Source organism: Neofelis nebulosa, chromosome 1, assembly GCF_028018385.1.
Source record: "Neofelis nebulosa isolate mNeoNeb1 chromosome 1, mNeoNeb1.pri, whole genome shotgun sequence".
Classification (NCBI taxonomy): domain Eukaryota; kingdom Metazoa; phylum Chordata; class Mammalia; order Carnivora; family Felidae; genus Neofelis; species Neofelis nebulosa.
Window position 1 is genome coordinate 96,483,659 of NC_080782.1, and position 23,289 is coordinate 96,506,947.

A 23,289-nucleotide genomic window follows, 5' to 3' on the forward strand; every position below is an offset into this window, starting at 1 on the left:
AAAGTAGATGTAATAGTCATTCTGTTACTATTAGGCTATTTCCATTTATTTACTATTATGTGCCTCTTAATTAAAAAAAAAATCAGTTTGTAGTCTAACTTCTGAGAAAGGTTCTGACCTCCAAGAAAATGCAAACAACTTTTCCATTCACGAAGGGGGAAAATTTCCACTATTATGCAAAAAGATGAGGTCTTTCCTTTTGCTCTACGAATTTTTCAAGGCAGAAGCTAGTTGGAGCCATTCCAGTCTCACCTACATAAAGGTCTGTCCTGCAAAGGAAGGCAGGTGGTGAAATTCCAGCAGTGGCTTGGAGGAAACACCCAGGCTCACCTCCTGGTTCTTATAATGAGTTGCCTTATACCCTCAGGAAATTATACAAAGCCTCAGTTTCCTCATCCATAAAAGGACAGTCATCTCATCGCGTTGCTGGGAGGGTTTAAAATGAGAAAACATACGTAAACACTTAGCACTAAGCCTGGCACAGAGTGAGTGGACCCTCTCATAATTGTAAATCTTTGGCAGAAGAGGCAAGAGGAAGGGGTGAAGAACCATGAGACATCATTCCTACCTCCCATCCTTTACAGGATATTCCAAGTCCTCACCTCTAGCCTCAGAAGAAAAAGAACTTTAGGCCATATTTGTAAACATACACACAACAAAATGGTTTGATTTCTAACAATACTTCAAGGTAGTAAAAAGTCCAGGACTCTCAGTTCCCCCAGGAGGTCCTGCCCACTGACACTTCTCTACCTTTAGCCTCCCTGCCATCTCCTTTCCCTTGGCCCTCGCCATGGTTCAATCTCTACACACCTTTCTTCCTCTTTGCTACTGTCTCTCTGATAGGAGCCCTCCTGAAAACCAATTTTCTAATCTCCCAATCTGCTGTCAGTAACCTTCCCCTAACTCCAATGTGTTTCCAATCTTAGTTAAATCTTGCTCAGAATTACTGATTTCTTGTTACTCACACTATCAAATCCAAAATGTAAAAGTGTGATGGTTTACAAAGCCTCAGCGCCCAGCCACCTGCCCATTTCCTCCTGTTTCCCTCACTCTACTAATTCCGACGCTGGCCTTGGTGTCCACCTGACCACCTGCAGTCAGAGCAGGCCGAAACTTACTGCAGATAAATCCTATCTTTACCCGAAAAAGGCAAAGGAATCCCAGCGTGGTGTTTGGAATCATTGTCAGCTGCTCACATTGGAGTTTTCAAATTCTCTAGGTGGTAATTTCTGCTTGGGCTAAGATATAAGGATCCCCAATGCCACTTAGGGGAAAAGGTTCTAAAGGCTGAGACTGACAGATTTCCCTTCTCAGTATTGCCCGGGAATCACAGGTGCCTACTCCCTCCTCCATTTCCCGCAGGTGCCTTCTCTTCTGCCTCTCCTTTCTGCATCTTTTGCTTACTCTCTAAGGCCCAGGTCATGCCCACTTCCTCTCAAGGCAGTCACACATCTACATACTCTCCTCTGAGCTTCCACAGTATGCACGGTCTGTCCCCCCTGCCCCTCTCATTTCTTTAGCACATAGACTCATATTCCCCATATTGCTCCCTAATTTCTTCCATAAAGTCCTTGAGGGCAGGGACTGTGCCTGCTTCCCACTCGGCAATTGCTTGGTCAATACGTAACCTACATTCCAGTCTTCTTATCTGACTGACCATTCAGCTTAATCAGTGCTACTCTATGGGCTACTTCAACTTCAGCTCTGCGGGCTTTGGTTGGACAGAACTTTTAACTTTGAGAGGGGCATTCTGAAATGTTGCACATCGATCTGTGACCTACAGAGCCTTTCTACTGAAATTAATAGATTTCGGAAAGGACATGACTGACTGACAAAACAAAAAACCAAAACAAGCAAACAAAACACGACTCTCTCCCTTGTGATTTCTACTGTTCTCATTTTAGGGCGTACATGAAGAGAGGGAGGGAGATGGAAGTAGAAGGAGACCCATATTTTTATACAATATTACCTAATTGCAATCACATTCATTGAAACGATATTTGGAACCATAGTGGGGAGAAAGCACGATTTTAAGAAGAGGGGTTATTGAAAGTCAGGCTTCTTTCGTCCAAAGAATTTGTAAGCCTTTGTACCAAATTAAAGCTCTCTCATAGCGATGTGGTCCAGGGCTGGCTTCCAAGAGACCTCCGGTTATCTGAAGGTTCCAGAGCAGCCTTCTCCGCCTCCACCCCCACTCCGTACCCCCTTCTCTTCTAGCTCGGGCTTTCAAGATTGTTCCTAAGCCTTGGGCCAAACATGAGCGTTTCAGCACATTCTGTGGTGAGGCAGGACCCTAAGTAAATCCCCGGGAATAAACAAGAGCAGCAAGTCACAAGTTGCTGGGAGGGAGGGGGGGAGTGAAGGAGGGAAGGGGGGCGGTCGTGAACTTTGCCGCTGCAGGCGGGCCTGTCACTCCAGCTGACAGCAAGCACCTTCACCTTCAAGTTCCTTACCACGGCAGCACGCCCTGAGACAAAGTGCTGAGCTCGGAGGAAACGAACTCTAGCGCAGAGAAAGAAAAGAGAAGCGTGCGGAGTCGGCCTGCGAAGCACCTGCCCTCGCGGCCGCACCTCCAGGCCCTCGGCCGGGCCCGCGCTCGGGCTGCGGCCTCAGGAGAGGGGCGCACGCTACCTGGCGTCCGGCTCCTCCTCCGACTCGGCGGCCGTCTCGTCCTCCTCGTCCTCCTCGTCCTCGTCGCTCTCCGGCCTTCGGGTCGCCTCCTCGTCCCCGTCGGAGCCGAAGGGGCTCTCCGCGGCGTGGTTGCTGTCGCTGCTCGCCATCGTGCCTCTGCCGGGCCGGAGCCGGAGCTGGAGCCGGAGCCGCCCGCGCGCGCCTGGTGTTCTCCCTCTGACTGCGCCTCTGGCCCCGGCCCGGCCCGGCCCTGCCCCGGCGCGCGGCTCGGGTTCCCGGCCCGGGGGGCGGGCTGGCCCCGCGACTTTAAATAGAAGGCGTCAAAGTTTCGCCATCGAGCTCCTGGGGCCCGGGCTCAGCTTCTCCTCTTCCCCCGCGTCTGCCAACTTCCCCCCGCCCCCCAGCCCTCCCCACCCGTTTAGGCGGATCCCAGGCGGCCCTTTGGGCCAGCAGCGATCATCACTCCGAGGGGGACAGGCTTCAGCTGCACCAGGTTGCTGAAAGGAGAAAAGGCACCCAGCCCCGCCTCTCTTTCCCCCAGTGTGGGTTTGGTAGGCCGTGTGTTTGGCACAGAACTTCTTGGTAAACCTTTCATCCCAACCAAATAACTACTCCTTCCTGAGCAGAGCCGTTGCTAGTTCAGGCACACTGCGAAGGGTCTAGCTTTCATTTTCCCCTCACGATTCTGCGGTGGTACGTTTAACTGCAATGCTGGTTTTCTAGATCAGAACCCTGAGGCTCAGAAGAGCTTGGGAAGCTGGCTTGCTCAAGGTCTCCTGCCCAGTGTAAGTGATCCAGGGGGAAACAGCTAAGTCTGCCCTTTTCATAAGCCCAGTTTTGAACCATTGTTCTTTCAGTATTGGCTCCTTTTATGTTTGCATATGAATTGTGTATTCTCTTACCCCGTGGCCCCTAGCCTGTTCAGTCGGGACATTATCTCCCCTAATATCTTTGAAGAGAAATAATTTTCCCCACTTTGGTCAACGTCTAAGTTTTGTCTGAAACTCAACCCAAACGCCCTAGACCTTTGGCTGGATCATGTCATGCCCATGCTTAAAACTCAATGGCGTCCTTGTGCTCAAGGACGAAAGCTCAAACTCCTTGAGAAGATGAATGCTGGATAACAGCAGCCCACATCTGTCTGGTTTCTTCTTTAGAAGTCACGATTCTCAACATTTATTAAGCCACACCACTGTACCCTTATTTACACAGTTCCTTCTGCCTGAGAGGTTCTTCCCACCTTTATAAACCTGGTGACTCACCATTCAAGATCACTACCTTTCTCTGAAATGCTCAGGTTAAATTCAATCCTATATCCAAATCATGTGTCTGTTTCCCTCTGTACATTTCGTAAATTTGTTACTCATTTTTTTTCCCCACCATCCCCATCTCTTAGGGGCCCAGAAGGAAGCAAAGTACTTAGCACATAGTAGATGCTTAATGAATATCCCCTGAAGAGAACAGGACCAGACCTGCTCAGTACATAGAACACGTAGAGAGATCTTTATAATACATATTCTTCTTTTCATGAGGATGATTTTATGGCTAAAATAGACATTTATTTTTAATTACCACAAATTCTATTCACAGAGTTGTTAAATATGATGAACATAAGTTAGGTTGTATTCACCAGTTACACTAGATTATAGGTGTACATTAAGTCTGTGAGCAAAGAACTGCAGATAGTTCAGAATTATCAGCTGGTATGTGAGAAGGGAAGACACAAGAGTCCAGTCTTCCAGGGTTCACTAAACCAGGTTTAACATCAGCAATAATTATCCTAACATGAGCCAGGCTTTTCCAACTAGTAGTCCCAAATGACTGCTCACCTAGGACAAAAAGCATTCAATCACAGCTGTGGGAATCTGTTAAACACTAAATCAAAAGTATAGAAAGCCACTGTATATTCCTTGCATTTCACTCAACATTTCTTGGGAACACTAACTAAAGCCAACAAGATTTATTTGCAAAGATTCCAGTTCAAACCAACCCAAAACTTAGGCTGCAGTACAGATTGCACATTTTTAACTTCCTAACACTATTTTCTTAATGATACATGCAAATATATAGAAATGGCCAGATCAATACAAACAGAAAATAAAAGAATGTATTATTCACCACACAAGTAAGTCAAACTGAAAATAATTTAAAAGTCTAAAAAATTTCCTCATATATTAACAGCCACTTATTTGACATATTTATCACAAGATACATAATTTTAGGTTTCAGTCTATTGACTCAGAAACGGGTACAAGTTTATTAACTTCTTTATGCATTTGTTGTAGCAAGATAGTTAAAAAGTAGCAGCAGTAAGATAGGGTTGACGGGGTATGGCACTGAGAGCTGAGAAAACAGTGGCAGTGGAAGAGTCCATACCATGGTAAACGCTAGGGCTTTCTTAGGAAATGTCCTAATACTATAAAGGCAGAACTCCCTACACACTTCCCCATCCCTGAGAGCTATACAGTATTACCAAAGAGCATGAGGACTATTTTTTACTGTTTTTAATGATGCCCAGTCATGACCAAAATATTAATTATGTTCAATACATTCTAATAAAGAAGAGTTGCACAGTGTATATTTTAGGAAACTTTCCAAGAAAAAGAATTGATCTGTAAAGCTTAATTGCTTCAAAAGTGTGAAAACATCAGTAATCTAAAAAATTCACCTATGTGGAAAGCTTTATTCTAAATAATGTCAGGGAAATAGGGTGTTGATGTGCTTAGCTGGCTTAACCAAATATGATCTCCGTTCTGAGATTTTCTGTATAACCTAAGTTATCAAGCATAAAAATTAGATTCAGCTCAGTTCTAGATGATAACTACAGCCTCACCTCATAAGTAAAGCCTCACACAGAAAAAACCAACACATCAACAATTTCCATATATAAACTTTATTCCATTTGACATCATACAAAAATTTAAACTTAAAGAAGAAATGAAAATCTGCACCTTTACAAGTCAAAGAAAAGCAAAAGTCTTAGCATTTGAATTGGTCTGCAAAACTCAAATACATTAGAGGTACAAACTGTGCTACAGCAGGTCTCAAAGAAGTTGTACACAGTCCTTCTGAAAAAGTTAAAATTGTTTTCAAGATTACTCTTCATATTTAAATGTACAGGCACTGACCAATTTACAAATATTTACATAAACCATAATCAATCTTAATAAACACTGTAGGGTTTTTTTTAGCAGCCACCACTACTTCTTCATATGGAAAAAAATACTAAAAAAGATATCTTTACAAACATTAAGCTTTTATTTATAATAATTTTGTCTTACCTAAAACATTTTATAGTGGCTTACTGCCTAAAAATTCCAGTTTAGATTACAATCCTACACTTGTACACAGACAAACTCTGATACTGTCAATAGGATATAATCTCAACTTTGATCTTTCAGTTTCTGTTGCTTCATGTTACAGGGAAAATAAAAGCAGGAAAACGTGAAATAAAGTAAAAGTGCACATTGCACTGAACTATCATAAAGCACAGGGGACTTCATCTTTTCAAAAATCTACAATGAACTAATTCTTTAAAACAACTTACTAACCTCTAAACAATACAGGGTGCTCATATTACTACAGTGCAAAATGTACTGTTTTCAACAAAAATTTAAAGCAATCTCAAGAGTACATGAAAAGCATGTGAGGTACTAATGAAATGCTAATATAGACACACCCAAAGCCTCAGTCTATCCCGGAGAGTCAAGTGAAGACTTAAGGCAATTGTCCAGTATTTCATGCCTCTGCAGTGATTTCAGTGAAATTACAGATTTCATTTTGTTTCAAGTAACCGAATAACTGGCTTGAATCTTCACTTTACCAGAACAGACGGGCAACAAACTATATACTGTACGTTATATGTTAAGTATGTGTGAATCAGTCCCTTTCCAAAATTCCACACATCTCTTCAGTATTAGCATGTGGTATAATTAATTGAAGTTATATCAAAAACCTTTTATTTGTTCAGATAATTCCCCCAAAAATATTTTATCTGATCTCTTGAAAATCCATGCCATAATATTACGAATCAATGTAAACATTTTCAAAAATACATCTTTAAATCAAAGGGTTTTATTAGGAAATGTCATAATAAAATATGCAATCTTTATATAAGTATGTCCTCTTAAAAATAAAACATGAAAACAAGAACAGTTAAAAAGAAACCATGATGGAGGTAAACAAAATGCATTATGGTGTTACTATTGTTCTTTATTTCTCAGAAGAATTTATTAAGATATAGAAGCCAGTTATCTTTTCAGGATAGCAGCTCTTAAAGGTAGTATACTGTTCAAATCTCTTTTGTTTTTCAATCTGTGCCATGACTGGGAGAAAAAGAAAAAAATAATTCTTAAAACATAAAATATAAGTGGAACAAAAGACTGAAAAGAGAGTTACTAGAATGTTAACAGTGGTTCTCTCTAGGAGGTAAAATTTGGGGTGATTTTGTGTGTGTGTGTGTGTGTGTGTGTGTGTTTATCTCCCAAGTTTTTAATATAGTAAATGTCTTTTTTCTGCTGTCAGAAAAGAAAATGTTATTTAAAAACCCTATACCTGTGTGGTTCCAATTTATTAATAAAGAAAGGGACAGACACATAGGTGGTACAAAAAGATACAAATGACAATATTAACTCACAGATTTAAATAATTTCATCTAAAATAGCAAAGTAATTAAGACAAAACCTTTGGGGTTTGAGAGAGTGTGAGATTACTTCAATTATTTGGTTGACTAGTTTGCATCGATAAGCTTTTACAATTAAAAATAGTACTACAAAGCAGAGAGTAAATCTCTAATAAACCACTTTTATGTGCTTCAGAAAAAGAAGAGCACACAGAACTTATCAAAAAGAAAAAAACAAATTCTTATTCACAGGCTACAGATTTGGCTCACTACTCGGTGACTGCATATCTGGTTTATTCTTACTTCAGTTGTTCAACTGACTAAAAGTATTGGTTTTATAGCTGAACAATCCTAAATGAAAGTTCAGGCATCAAGAAAAACCACAATGTAGCAATGCTGTTTTTGAATTCTCAGTTTAATCTGATGGACCTAAATATTTCCTCTTGGATATTTGTTTTGCCCTGAAGAATTCTATTAATTTTAAATTTTCTATTCTGGTTGATAAAAAGAGGACCTAATGTGAAAGACAGCTTGTAATATGACATACTTACATTTTTAATTATCATCAAAATAAAGTCTACTTGTATGTCTAATGAAAAAGTATTCCTCTAAAACGACCTTCACAGTTTGCTGATCTTTTTTTCTTTAATGAGGCATTCTCTCCTATCTGTCTCATAGTATATATTTACATCAATGTGTTTTTACACAGTACTTCGAACTCCCTGAGGAAAGAAACCACACCTAGCAAAATCACCGATGAATAAATTCATATTATGGACTAAAGAGTGAAGGAATAAAACAGTATTTTATATATATATCTCTGAGGTTTATATATAATGTGTGTGTACACAAATATACACATTGATTTTTTTAGTTTCTCAAAATACAAACAAAGATAAAATGGTGCTCGAATTCCTTGTTACAATGGGGTATACAGAAGAAAAATCATAGAACAAACATTAGCTTTCTTCTAAAGCTATAGTAGTTCCTTGATATTTCAAGGATAGAAAGGAGTCTGTTAGGTTTTATTCACTCATTTTGATGCTTACTTCCATGAAAATGAAAGCCATGTAAATGAACACAGAGTTCGATTTCTCTGTAGGAAAAGTGTATCTAGCAAGTCATGAATTCTCTATTATGCTACATTAACAGCTTCATAACACAGGAACCACGGCTACTCTGTCCTATTAGATTTTTTTTTTTTCATTTTCAAAGCATACTAGTCCACTAAGGTTTCTAGAGTTAATCTCATACACTGTTTACCTTTAAAAATTGATCCTTGATCATGTCAAATTTCTGCTTTTCATGCACAGCTCTGGCCGTATTTGTTCCATCAAAAGGTTCTAGAGTGTCAAATGCACATATAAACAAGAAATTATTAAAATGAGAATTTTGGTTTCTTTATTAGGTTGAACTATATGAAAGAGCCAATATTTGACAGTTTTTAACCTATGAAATAGCAAGTGCACATTGTGAATCCTAATTAGATATCTGCATAAGAAATTTGTATATACCTGTGAACCATCTAATAAGGGAGACAGAATTCAAGTGACAGGACAAGTAAAAACAAAGTCATCAGCATAGGTATGTTTTAAGTCTAAGTTATAAAAATAAGATTTCTGAAGAATGACAAAGGGTCAAAGACCTATCCCCTACCCTTAGAGAACTAAAAATAAAGAACAAAGAATTATCAAAAGGAATAAAACACTATACACAAAAAAGGTGGTCAATGTCAAATATCACAGAAAGGTAATTTTAAATTTAATTTAAAAGACCACTGATTTATCCAGCAGAGGAAAGGTCAATACCTTTGAAACTAGAAGTTTAATACTCATAAGGATGGAAAACAGTACAAAGTTATGGTGTGAGTGGACGGTTTAACGGTTTAGAAAAAGATACAGTGAGAACAGTAATTTGTAGGGGAAATTTAGCAGTGAAAGAAGAGAAACAGGAGAGCAAGTATAGAAGACAAGAAGAACACAAAGGAAAGGGGTGTGTGTGTGTGTGTGTGTGTGTCTCTCCAATGTTACCTTCCACATATTCACCTCCACCCCACTAACCCTTCCCCCACAAGATAAGAGACAAGAGTCCACATGTAGTGATAAGGAAACTGTCTATATGAGAGGACAAGGAAATTGAGGATACTAGTGAGAAAAGGAAGATAACTAAAGGCATTAGAAATGAGATGGGATAGCCGAAATAATGCCAGGAGTAGGTAAAAATTACTAGTTTAAGAATTCTGGCACTGAAAAATGAAAAAAAAAAAAAACCCACAAAAACTAATTACAAGAGCCAGTACCAATCAAGTGCATTTTTCAACGATGAGAAGACGTATGTATGCTCTAAAGCTGAAAGAAAATGACTAAAGAGAAAGAGAATCAAGTGGCTAGAAAGAAGAAATGGAACAGAGGGGAAAGACCTGGAAAAAGTGTGGAAGAATAGGAAATCTGATGAAGAGGTTAACTCTAGATTTGTCATATAATCTAAGCAGGCCCATAATTTTAAAACACTCCTTTTGTATGTACATTTTTTGATTGTTTAGAAAGGCTATTTTTAAAAGGAGTTTATTGTCACATTACAAGCATACCTTGTTTTATTGCACTTCACTTTATTGTGCTTCACAGATACTGTGTTTTTTGTGGCAACCCTGTGAACAAGTCTACTGGTGGCATTTTTCCAACAGCATTTGCTCACTTTGTTGTCTCTGTCACATTTTGGCAATTCTCACAATATTTCAAACTTTTTATCATTATACTTGTTATAGCGATCTGTGATCAGTGCTCTTTGATGTTGCTATTGGAATTTTTAGGGGGCACCACGACCACACCCATATCGGAAGGCAAACTTTATAAATGCTGTGTGTGTTCTGACTGCTCCACCCACTGGCCATTGCCCTGTCTCTCTCCCTTTCCTTGGGCCTTCCTATTTTCCCTGAGACACGTCAATATTGAACTCAGGCCTAAAAATAACCCCATGATGGCCTCAAAGTATTCAAGTGAAGTGAAAGAAAGAGTCACACGGTTTTCACTTTAAATCAAAAGCTAGAAATGATTAAGTTTGGTGAAGAAGGCATGCTGAACACCAAGACAGGCCAAAAGCTAAGCCTCTTGGAATGAACACGAAGTTGTGAATGCAAAGAAGTTCTTGAAGGAAATGAAAAGAGCCATTCCTGTGAACATATGAACATGAAAGTCAAAGTCTTACTGCTGATACGGAAAAAATTTTAGTGGTCTGGACAGAAGACCAAACAGCCACAACATTCTCTTAAGCCAAAATCTAATTCAGAGCAAGGCCCTAACTCTCTCCAATTCTACGAAGCCTGAGAGAGGTGAGAAAGCTGCAGAAGAGAAGTCTGAAGCTAGGACAGGTTTGTTCATGAGGTTTAAGGAAAGAAGCCACCTCCATAACATAAAAGTGCAAGGTGAAGGAGCAAGCGCTGATGTGGAAGCCACAGAAATGTATTCAGAAGATGTAGCTAAGATAATTCGTGAAGATGCCTACCGTAAACAACAGATTTTCCAAGTAAATGAAACAGCCTTATACTGGAAGAAGATGCCATCTAGGATTTTCATAACTAGAAAGAAGTCAATGCCTGGCTTCAAAGCTTAAGGATAAGAGGACTCTCCTGTCGGGGGCTAATGTAGCTGATAACTTTAAGTTGAAGCCAATGTTCATTTACCATTCTGAAAATCCTAGGGCCCTTAAGAATTATGTTAAATCTACTATGCCTGTGTTCTATAAATGGAGCAACAAAGCCTAGATCGCAGCACATCTGTCTACAACAGTTTACTAAATTATTTTAAGCCACCTTTTAAGACATACTATTCAGAAAAAAAAATTCCTTTCAAAATATGACTGCTTATTGACAATGTACCTGGTCACCCAAGAGTTCTGATGAAGATGTAAAAAAAATTGTTGTTTTCACGTCTGCTAACACAACATCCATTCTGCAGCCCATGGATCAAGAAGTGATTTCGACTTTCAAGTTTCATTATTTAAGAAATATATTTTGTAAGGCTATAAGACCGTGATTCCTATATGGATCTTGGCAAAGTCCACTGAAAAACTTTCTGGAAAGGATTCACCATTCTACATGCCAGTAAGGACATTTGTGATTCATGGGAAGAGGTGAAAATATCAGCATTAATGGGACTTTGTAAGAAGCTGATTCCAGCCCTCATGAATGACTTTGAGAGGTTCAAGACTTCAGTGGAAAAAGTAACTGCAGATGTGGAAAGAGTGAGAGAAGTAGAATTAAAAGTGGAGCCTGAACACTGTTGTCAGTGCAGAGCCTGCGTCAGATCCTCTGTCCCCCTTTCTCTGCTCTCTCCCACTTGCGCTCTCAAAAATAAACAAACATTAAAAAAAGAACAAGTGAAGCCTGAAGACGTGAATGACTTTTGCCACAATCTCATGATAAAACCTGAATGGATAAGGACTTGCTCTTATAGACGAGCAAAAAAAAATGGTTTCTTCAGATGGAATTTACTCCTGGTGAAGATGCTGAAATGTCATCAAAGGATTTAATGTTACATAAACTTAGTTGAAAAAAAGAGCAGGGATTGAAAGGACTGACTCCAATTTTCAAAGAAATACTGTGAGTAAAATGCTCTCACATGCTATAGAGAAATCATTTGTGAAAAGAAGTCAATCAACGCAGCAAACTTGACTGTCTCATTTTAAGAAATTGCCACAGCCACCTCAATCTTCAGCAATCAGCATCCTGATTAGTCAGTAGCCATCAACATCAAGACAAGATCCTCCACCAGCAGAAAGATTATGACTTGCTGAAATCTCAGACAATGGTTAGCAATTTTTAGCAACAGTCTTTTTAAATTAAGGTATGTACATTTTTCTTTCTTTCTTTTTTTTTAATATCTTATTTATTATGAGAGAGAGCATGAACGGGCAAGGGGCAGAGAGAGGGAGACAGAGAATCCCAGGCAGGCCTGTACTGTCAGCATGGAGCCTGATGTGGAGCTCAAACTTAAAATCCATGAGATCAGGACCTGAGCCGAAATCAAGAGCTGGACGCTTGACTGAGCCACCCTGTATACTGTTCTTTTAGACGTAATACTATTCACACCTCATAGACTACAATACAGGGTAAACGTAACTTTCATATGACCAGGAAACCAAAAACTTCATTTGACTCACTTTATTGTGATATTTGCTTTATTGCGGTGGTCTGGAACTGAACCCACAATATATCCGAGGAACGCCTGTGCTTTTTTTTAAAAATAGAGTAATGCCTTATGCCAAGCTACCGGATCACATCACACACAGCACTTCACAACAGTTTTTAATATTCAAAAGAACACAAGTAACTAAAATAATACACACCCACTATGCAATTTAACCAACCACCAAAGCAGGAAATTAAATTTCATATTCAAAGACGCTTAAGATGTTGCATATAATCCAAGAATAAAATATTCTAAATTTGATGTTTTCCTACAAACACTGCACTTAACACTTAACACATTCTTTTTTACCTCAAGATTTACAAAAGTCTTCAACTTGGAATCTGTGAGAGTAATTTTGCCTCTTGAAGTCAATTTCCCACCAACTCAAAGAAATATTCAACAACATGTAAATTAATTTTAGAGAACAGATTATCTTCAGAGCATTCGATTTTTAAAGTAAAATAAATACTATTCATAAAAACCTAGCTTGCCTTAAGTATCGATATTTTAGCTATAAAAGAACTCATTTTATCTCAGTATAAGAATCATCACATGAAGATAATATTTTCTTCCACCTCAAGTCATGAAATTAAATTTCAATCACCTACAAGCAGGAGGGATGAATAAAAGACTGCTCAAATATTACCAACTGGAAGATTAAACGCCTAAATTCGTATTTACTATTTTTTACAGCTAAAGAATTAATTTTTTAAAATTCAATGAAAACACTCAGCCATAAAAAAGAATGAAATCTTGTCATTTGCAACAACGTGGATGGAGCTAGAGAGTGTTAAGCTAAGTGAAGTAAGTCAGAGAAAGACAAATGCCATATGATTTCACTTATATGTGGAATTTAAGAAACAAAACAAACAAACAGAGGGGGAAAAAGGGAGGCAAACCAAAAAACACACTCTTAACTACAGAGAACAAACTGATGGCTACCATAGGGGAGGAGAGTGGGGGGATGGATTAAATAGGTGATGAGGATTAAGGAGGGGACTTGTGATGGGCACTGCATGGTGTATGTAAGTACTGAATCACTAAATTCTACACTTAAAGCTAATATTACACTGTATGTTAACTGGAATTTAAATAAAAAGTTGGAAGAAAAAAAAGAAAATTTTATAACTAAAAGACTTGTAAGCCAGAATATGAATGTATTAATTTTAACTGAAATACAAACTGAAATTATTCAAGTAATTCTCTCAGTACCATGGTGATAACTGGGTGGTAAAGTAGTAGTTGTGGGAAAGCTACCTTCGACACAGATGTATTTATTTCTCCATTCAATACCATCAGGCCTGGGAATGGCTTTGGCTTCACGAACTGAAATCATTTGACTGTTCCAGCTAAAAGAAGAAAAATATCGTGTTAACTATTTGCTTAATTTTCATTTTATTAGGTTTATCATATTTAACAGCGAGTCCCATTCTGATTTTCTCACAGAATACTGAAACTTGCCTCCACCCTCAGCACCACAATCCCTATTTCCCCTTCTCCTTTTTTCTCCATAGCACTTATATTCTAACAATTTGCTTATTTATTATGTTACTGTTTATTGTGTGTCTCTCCCAAGCCGAGTGAAAGCTCCAAGATAATTTATGTATTTTTTTCACTGTTCGAATATTGTTTAGTACAAAGTAAACATTCAATACATATTTACTGAATAAATGAATATGAAAAATAAGAAAATATAAGCAGAAAATATAAAAATTATGTTCATTGTTAGCACCTCAGGAAGGATTTATTATTAAGACATGTAATCGCACATTGTTTTCTGATATCATTAAATAATCTTGTTTAGTGCATGTCCATTTATATGATTTGGGAGAAAATTTTGCAATTTTCCAATAGAAGCCAGTAGGTGCTGTTTTAGGAAAAATTAATACTCTATGAAAACATATTGTTATTGCTGTATATCAGATGTAGCTATTAACAGTAAAGTTATATTCAAATAAAACAATTTTATCAGCATGTCGAAAGGTAAACTGACCAATCTGTCTGTAGTAGGTACTAACCTTACATTCTGGTTTTGTTTGTTTTTTTTATTTCTTTATAATAGTTCTGCACAAGTATGATTTTCGTTTTCTCTAAAATGTATGACAATTCACCTTGTATACAAGATAAAAATAAGTTTGGAAAATAGGTGAAATATTTTTTTTTTTTCAGCCATATTTAGTTCTGTCCACCATTTCAGTAAGAATAGAAAGACCAAGTTTTGGGACCTTCCATCTCCAACATGTATCTACTCGTCCTCTATTTATCAGACAAAGAATTTCTAAGAATATAATCATGGGTCCAATATGGCATTTGTTTCTGGAAAACTGATCCATCTCTATGTTAAATATGCAAGAAAACATTGCACCTTGTGAAGTTGGATAATTGAATAGGATCCTTGAAGTATGATTTTCTATTTTTTCTTATCAGGAATACTAGAAATACTTAGCAAAGACAGCTTTTAAATTAAGAATACGTATCAGAATTTATGCTTTTTAAAAACTAGGTAGGTTATCAAAGAGAAATACTTAGTATTAATTACAGTAACATGTTTTAGATCTGTCATGTACAGTAGTTCCATTAGTAGAAACTCCAAACAGAAAAGAACTACAATGCTCTGTTGGTCCAGGTTTGTTTCCAAAATTTTTGTAAAATAACAAGGAACGGGCATCTAGCTGGTATAGTCATAAATAGAGCATGAGACTCTCGATTTTGGGGTCATGAGTTCAGGACCCACACTGGTTATAGCGATTACATACATACATAAATACAAAAGAAAAAAAAAATAACAATGTAAAGGAGAGAGTTATAGAACCATGTGCCAGAACCAAACAATGATACTTTGTGCTACACTTTACTTCATACCACTTGAGGTAAATTTCACTAAAAAAATGAACTTTTTCCTGAGACTACTTGTTTCTCATTCAACTTAAAGGACAGTTGAATCTGAAATAAAATTAAAATTGGAATGTTAAAAGGGTGTAGACCGATTTTTTTTCTTTCAGACAAATTTAGAATGTTGAAATACTGTATCCTGCTGTTAAATTACAGTTTTTTGTTTTTTTATTAATCAAAGGAACTCTTCTTACCACCATATTTCTATGAAATACAATCCTGAATTTATATTACATGCCAATACTTAGTTCTAAACTGGGTCACAGAAACATATGTTACATACCTACATTCACTTTATTATCCCTAACCAGGTTTCATTTAAGCTGCAGCCTATAATCAACCGGAATAATGCAGCTATTTAAGTGACTATATCATTTGAAGTACTTCACAAAGGGAAAAAAAAAAAAAATATTTTAAAACACTATAATTTAGACTGATTCAATCTAATGCATTTTCAAAGCGCTTTTAAATATTTCTAAATTGTTAAATATTTGAAATAATAAAATATGATATATAATTTATTTACTATTTTTATTTTTAGAGGTGAATTTAAATGTAGAATCCAAATGGAAATTTATAAACATTTTCCCTAAATATGTCATTCTTTTTATTTATTTATTTATTAAAAAAAAATTTTTTTTTAACGTTTATTTATTTTTGAGACAGAGAGAGACAGAGCATGAACAGGGGAGGGGCAGAGAGAGAGGGAGACATAGAATCCGAAACAGGCTCCAGGCTCTGAGCGGTCAGCACAGAGCCCGACGCGGGGCTCGAACTCACTGACTGTGAGATCATGACCTGAGCCGAAGTCAGACACTCAACCGACCGAGCCACCCAGGTGCCCCCCTAAATATGTCATTCTTTAAAACAGGGCCCTAATTAACCCTTGTATCATATTATATTTTTCGTCATTTTATTTTATTTATTTTTTTAAGCATATAGTGCAACAATGATTTCAGGAGTAGATTCCTTAGTGACCTTTACCCATTTAGCCCATCTCCCCTCCCACAACCCCTCCCGTAACCCTCAGTTTGTTCTCCATATTTATGAGTCTCTTCTGTTCTGTCCCCCTCCCTGTTTTTATATTATGTTTCCCTTCCCTTAGGTTCATCTGTTTTATCTCTTAAAGTCCTCATATGAGTGAAGTCATATGATTTTTGTCTTTCTCTGACTAATTTCACTCAGCATAATACCCTCCAGTTCTATCCATGTAGTGGCAAATGGCAAGATTTAATTATTTTTGATTGCCAAGCAATACTCCATTGTATATATATGCCACACCTTCTTTATCCATTCATCCATCGACAGACATTTGGGCTCTTTCCATACTTCAGCTATTGTCGATAGTGCTGCTGTAAACACTGGGGTGCATGCGTCCCTTCTAAACAGCACCCCCATATCCCTTGGATAAATACCTAGTAGTGCAATTGCTGGGTCATAGGGTAGTTCTATTTTTAGTTTTTTGAGGAACCTCCTCCATACTGTTTTCCAGAGTGGCTGCACCAGCTTGCATTCCCATCATACCATATTTTTCTATTGTAATTTGTTTGCCAAATGAAAATCTATTATTTTTCACTCAATAATTAAGGTGTAAAATAAGATACAGCCTATAAAAGAGGAATGTGTCAGGAAAGCAGATAGAGGGCTTAATTTAATCTAAAATAGATTTGATAATATATGGTAATATTTTGAATATAAAACTTAGTTTACCAACTCTATATTGGTAAGATGCCTGCTTCTTTACTTCAGTAATGATAATGGACTGCTACTTATCCATTAACTCTCTCCTAGCCATTTTTTTTAATGACAAAGTGTTTTGAAATGTTTTCTTAAATAGGAACATTAAAATTAAAATTTTAAGTCTAACAAAGCAAGTCCAAATTATGGGTCTGATACTATATGACCATGTATATATGTACACATATACATATACATACATACAAATACATACACACATATGCTAAGACTAGTCTAATTAAGTGAACAAATATATATTTGGGGCTGGGAAGCAAACAAAAAGAACACTTTGTCAGGGATTTCAAGCTTCTTATGTAGACAGAAAATTTTGCTCTAATGCCAGAGTTTTGTTTTTAAAAAAATTTTTTTAACGTTTATTTTTGAGACAGAGAGAGACAGAGCATGAGCGGGGGAGGGTCAGAGAGAGAGGGAGACACAGAATCCAAAGCAGGCTCCAGGCTCTGAGCTGTCAGCACAGAGCCTGACGCGGGGCTGAAACTCATGGACCGTGAGATCATGACCTGAGCCGAAGTCGGACGCTTAACCGACTGAGCCTCCCAGGCGTCCCTAGAGTTTTCTTTTGTTAGAGTTCTGTTTTGTTTTGACTGGTTCTCCTTCTGCCTGACCCTTTCTTCCACCTGACTCCTTAAATTCTGGTGTCCACCAGGGTCTCACCTCTTTCAATCTTCTTCTAATGCTACAGCACCCTTCCTAAGCTTTAACAGTCTGATGTTTCTTTCCCAAATCCTCTTTTCCAGCCCTGATCTTCATACTAAGCTCAAGGACAATCCTTGCAATTAACAACTGGAAACCTGGATGTTCTACATGCATCCCTGTGCCCACATTTTTGAGACTAATTTAATACATTCTGTCTATGGTCAGAATAAACCACTTCCGTGCACACCCCCTCAACTTTCTTACCCTTCCTGCTGCACTGATCTTATTTGGTTGAAAAACAACCATTATTAAATCTATGTCTACTCCAATTCATTCCCATGCAGCTCAACAGGCCTGGAGAGAAATATGCAACCATGCTGACCTTTAAATTCATGACAACTTTAAATGCACTTTAAATTTATGATGACTTAGCTCAAAAAGACCTTAGATGCACTACCCACCAATTATATTGTATTTCCATAGTTAATACACTCCTTTATTCTCCTACAGGATAATTCATACTTTCTCTCACTTTTCAAATTTCCTCACAATCATTCCCAGTTGATGTCCATCCTTCATTTCACTAAAAAACTAAAGCAACCAAAAGATAATTTCTATACCTCCCACTCTTATCAATTCCTCTATATCCACATACTCTTTTTCTTTTTTTTTTAATAATTTTTTTTAATGTTTATTTATCTTTGGGAGACAGGGAGACAGAGTCGGGGAGGGGCACAGAGAGAGGGAGACACAGAATCTGAAGCAGGCTCCAGTCTCCGAGCTGTCAGCACAGAGCCTGATGCAGGACTTGAACCCACAAAGCGGGATCACGACCTGGGCCAAAGTCAGACACTCAACCAACTGAGCCACCCAGGTGGCCCTTCTTCTTATTATTATTAATGCATTGTCTGTGCTCCTATCCCACTTGTGCTCTAGATTCCAACCCTCCTTGATTCAAAAAAAGTATACTGTTCAACAATTTACTATGTATTTTCCTGCTATCATCAATTTTGACATCAAGATGGGTTATTTCTCCTGAAATACTCAACCCCACTGAACTCTCCAATTCCTTTTTGTTATTATTATTTGAGAGAGACAGAGAGAGAGAGAGCACGCGAGCAGGGGAGGGGGCTGAGGGAGAGACTTAACTCCGATTTCTACTCTCCATTCTATATACTACACTATGTGTATTTAATTCTTCCCTGTTCTCTCTTGAGCCCACACCAGTGATGCTTTTTACCCCCATTATTCCACAGAAACTGCTCCTGGCAAGAGACCAGGGGCCTCCCATGTGGACCAATGTTCCAACGGTCACCTTTTACTGCTCATCTTGAACTTGACCTATCAAAAACTGTGACACAGATAATCACTCCTTCCCCCTCGAAACACTTCCCCACCTTTGGATTCTAAGACAATACATTCTATTGGCTTTCCTCCTATCTCAATGATCCTCCCTTTTGGACTATAAATTAGTTCTTTCTTATCCCTCACCTCATTTTTATTTCATCTTTGTATTATGAAATTCTTCAGAGAGAAAAACTTGAAAAGCATAAAGCTCAAAAAGAATACAATAGTGTTAACATTTCCCACACGTGCTTGTATATGTGTATATGTGCATGTTTTGAACTGAACTATTTGCTAAGCTGTGGATACATGAAACTTCATTTCTTTATCTTTTGGCATATATCTCCTAAAGAACTTTGTTTCCTTTATAATACCAACAGCATCTAGAAATTAACAGTAAGTCAAATGCCTTTTATAATTCCTCTACCCTAATCAGATTACAATCAAGGCTCGTGTATTGTATTTGTCCCATCTCCTTAACCTGAAAAAGTTCTCTCCACTTATTTTTTTAATGACATTGACATTTTAAGAGACTAGGCCAGTTGTTTCAAAAAACACCTATATTTTGAATTTGCCTCTCTTCTTTGTGTCATTTAACATATTCCTGTATCTTCTGTACTTCCTATAAACCTCTTAACAAGGGACTTTCTAAGGGTTGTCTTTGGGCCTTTTCTCTTTCCTATTGGTTTTTTCAAACAGTTTCATAGCTTTAAATACCATTTACCTGTTGACAACTCCCAAATATATAGCTCTAACCATGACCTCTCTCCTGAACTCTAGATTTGTATATCCAACTATATACTCAATATCTCCACGTGAATATTTTGCAGGTATCTCAACTTTTCAATGTTTAAAATCAATAATGCTCTTCCATTGCCTTCCCCATTACACCTAATGGCAACTCCATTGTTTCAGTTGCTTGCCAAAAACTTAGAAATCATTCTTGACTCCTTCTCATATGCTACATCTAATCTGTTGCAAATTAATATTATACAAGTGAATCTGACTACTTTTCATCCACTTCCACTATAATCATCCTTATCCAAGGCACTTCTCTTAAATTATTGTAATATCCTTCTAAGTAGGCTCCCTGCTTATGCCCTTGGCTCCCCTCAGTCTATTCTTACCCACCAGCAGCCAGTCTGTTCTTCCCTGTGATAAACCAAACCAGATTACATAATTTCTCTACTGGAACCCCTCCAGTGGTTTTCCGTATCACCCAAAGGAAAAGCCAAAGTTACCAAAATTAACTAGATAGCCCTACATGATGTAGCTTTCCTTAATTCTTTGAAAGCATTTTCTTCAATTCTCTTCCAGGCACACTGGCCTCTTTGCTATTCCTTGAAGATGTCAGACAACCCCCATCTCAGGTTCTTTGTCTTTGCACTTGCTTTTCCTTCTGTTTGGAAACCTCTTCTCCACAGACACATAACTCACACATTCCTCTCCATCATTTCTTTATTAAAGGTCACTTTTCGGGGCGCCTGGGTGATTCAGTCGGTTAACCATTAAGCATCTGACTTCGGCTCAGGTCATGATCTTGTAGTCCGTGAGTTCGAACCCTGCACTGGGCTCTGTGCTGACAGCTCAGAGCCTGGAGCCTGCTTCAGATTCTGTGTCTCCCTCTCTCTCTGCCCCTCCCCTGCTCGTACTCTGTCACCCTCTCCCAAAAATAAATAAACATTAAAAAAAAATTAAAAAAAAAAGAGATCACTTTTTCTGTGGGACTTTTCCTTCACCATGCTAAGTAATAAACTGCAATGCAGTCATTAAAACTGTAAGAATTACATATACCAGAAACCTCCTTTTTTGCTTTTGCTTTATTTTTCTCCACTTACCACCATCTAACATGCTAGACATTTTGTTTGTTTATTGTCTCTCTATAGTACAATACATATGCAACGTAAGCTCCATGAAGACACTTTTGCCTGTTTTGTTAACTGCCATATCCCTGATGCATAGAAAATAGCTTGATATGTAGTAGGCACTCAATGATTTATTAAATGAGATGAAAAAAATCAGAATAAGAAAGGAGATGGCTGGAAAAATTAGGCCTTTGTAATTTCCTTCTTAAAAAATGTATTTAAGTATGTAGGCATGCATTTTTAACTTGAGATAGACTAGCAGTAATGGCATGTGATTAGGCAGCCAGAGAATACAGAGGATTAAAAAATAGGTAACCTTTTAAGGTTCCTAGAATCTCTAGTACCTAGGAGTTTTTAAGATATTTAAAACTTAAATTTTTCCTTTGTTTTGCTAAAATACAAAATTATTACATTCTGACTTTTTTTTCCCTTGGTTCTCTGAGCTACCTGATCGTTTTTTTTATTTTGTCAGTTCCCTGCTCCCAGGTACAGTTCTAGAAGCGTGGCTTCATTTTAAGAATTTTCAGCAGGAAGGTTTGGGAGAAAGCTGTGAGTGAAGCAGATAGGAAAATCTTAGTGATTTTTAAATGGCCATACCAAATTTCTGCAACATTTATGCCATGTACTCAAGCGTTGCTTAATAGGCACTTAATTCTGCCTTCAAGTAAAGAGAATTTTTAAAACGAGTATCTCCAAGTTCAGAAGAAATCCTTACAAACATTTCTAACAGCTGCCAGAATTCCTCTGAACAGCACCTAGTTCATTGCCATGACTACATTCTTGGCAGTGCTCTCTCCAGTCAAATTTCTGAAAATATCTGGTATGAAACAACAATATACTTGACAACTGCACTGTATGATGAAAGAATGGGTGAAGATGTCTCCTAAATCATGTATCATAGTGGTAACAAATGCATCCAAAAGTTCAAAACCTCTTTTGAAACCTCAGCATCCTAGCCAGTATCATTTGGTACAACCGGCTAGTTTCTGTTAATACTAAACTAACACACAAACTTGCACATTTACCATCTTGTTTCAGTCCAACAAAGCAGTTGATTTTCAAGGTACTGGTATCTAGATGTTCTAGTCCTAAACTATACGTGGTAGAAATATATCTTTTTTCTATGAATCCTTTCCCTCTCTTCAAACTTCCCTAATTTACAATAAAACAGACGATGCCAATATATTCTAAAAATTAAGAATATAGTTTTGGAGTCAGACCCCAGACTGAATCCCAGTTCTCTAACTATCTAGCTGTACTGCCATAGGCAAGTTTAAAGTATACAAAGTATACAAATTCCCTAGGCCTCACGGGGGATTACCAGGAGGATTAAATGAAATAAGATATAGAAATCACTTGGCATACTGTAGGCCATTAGGTACTCACTAAACATTAGCTACAGTTACTGCAACATCTCAAAAATCTTAACTCTAGAATAACCTTTATAGTCTCTTACATCCCATGTCTCTTATTTCTTAAATCTTTTCTTGTCTTTATAAATGAAGGCTCCTTCCTTTTTATCCTTATTGCCTGGACTTACACTCTGGTGCTGGTCATTTTTAACAGTGATTATTTTAACTTCATTCTTATTCAACTACTTTCCTCCAGCATTTTTCCTACTCCTTTTCTTAACCTAATTCAGTAATTTTTAAGTCACCTTTAGTATCTTTGCAACATGTCTGTAATCTTACCCTCTGCTTCAAAAGTATTTATTTATAGCAAGTATTTTTCAAGTAGCCACTGTCTGGCACTAGGGTAGGTAATGGAGACACAACTGTAAACTAAACAGGCACAGAATGGTAAAAGCTCTGCTTTGAGGAATTTAAATAACATTACTTGTTTCATGCCCTATGTTTCAAATCATCTCCTATGAGGCAGGTTTCTTTAGAGCTACTGCATCACAGCAAACAAAACAATACTGACACTGCAGTAAAGCATCATAGTTAAGAGTATGGATTTTGCAGTCAAAACCAACAGAAATACTCCCCTGACTAGCTGTGTGATCTTAGGGAAAGTTTCTTCACCTCTCTAAATACTTCACTGGTAAAATGGGCATAATATAATACCACATGATATGGTTATTATGTAAACTGAATGAGATAATACATATCTGTTTAGAACAATTTTTCCCACCTAATAACAGCAATTTATTAAAAATGCTATTTTCCCTCTCTCCAAATCTCTTCCAAGTGGCACCCTCCTCCTCTAACTTTGTACAACTCCTAAGTCCTCTCTCTTCCTCCTTCAAGCTTTTCAGAGGAGCTGCAAACAATCCCTAATGCCACTCAATCTGGACTAAGAACTCCCTTAAGAACTTTCAGTTAAATCCAGTCTGATTATACACTTTAGTGTTCTA

At 37.7% G+C, this 23,289-nt stretch overlaps 2 protein-coding genes across 4 annotated transcripts in view; both read right to left on the bottom strand.

The window, feature by feature from the left end:
* Positions 1-2,998, bottom strand: part of CMYA5 (cardiomyopathy associated 5) — a 91,941-nt gene extending 88,943 nt beyond the window's left edge. The window contains exon 1 of one of the 2 annotated variants that reach the window (XR_009261277.1): positions 2,632-2,998. Coding sequence is in view for 1 of the 2 variants with exons in the window: in XM_058728703.1 (XP_058584686.1) it covers positions 2,632-2,780 (149 nt within the window). In the remaining variant the exon portion in view is untranslated. The remainder of the gene's footprint in view (positions 1-2,631) is intronic. The other variant, XM_058728703.1, reaches the window with a different exon arrangement.
* A 2,510-nt stretch (positions 2,999-5,508) lies between these two features.
* The window catches only part of TENT2 (terminal nucleotidyltransferase 2), a 71,457-nt gene continuing 53,676 nt past the window's right edge, over positions 5,509-23,289 (bottom strand). For both annotated transcript variants that reach the window (XM_058728728.1, XM_058728723.1), the window contains exons 13-15: positions 13,696-13,787; positions 8,516-8,595; positions 5,509-6,956 (exon numbers count right to left, since the gene is read on the bottom strand). In XM_058728728.1, the coding sequence (XP_058584711.1) occupies positions 6,882-6,956; positions 8,516-8,595; positions 13,696-13,787 (247 nt within the window). In that variant the 3' untranslated portion in view covers positions 5,509-6,881. The remainder of the gene's footprint in view (positions 6,957-8,515; positions 8,596-13,695; positions 13,788-23,289) is intronic.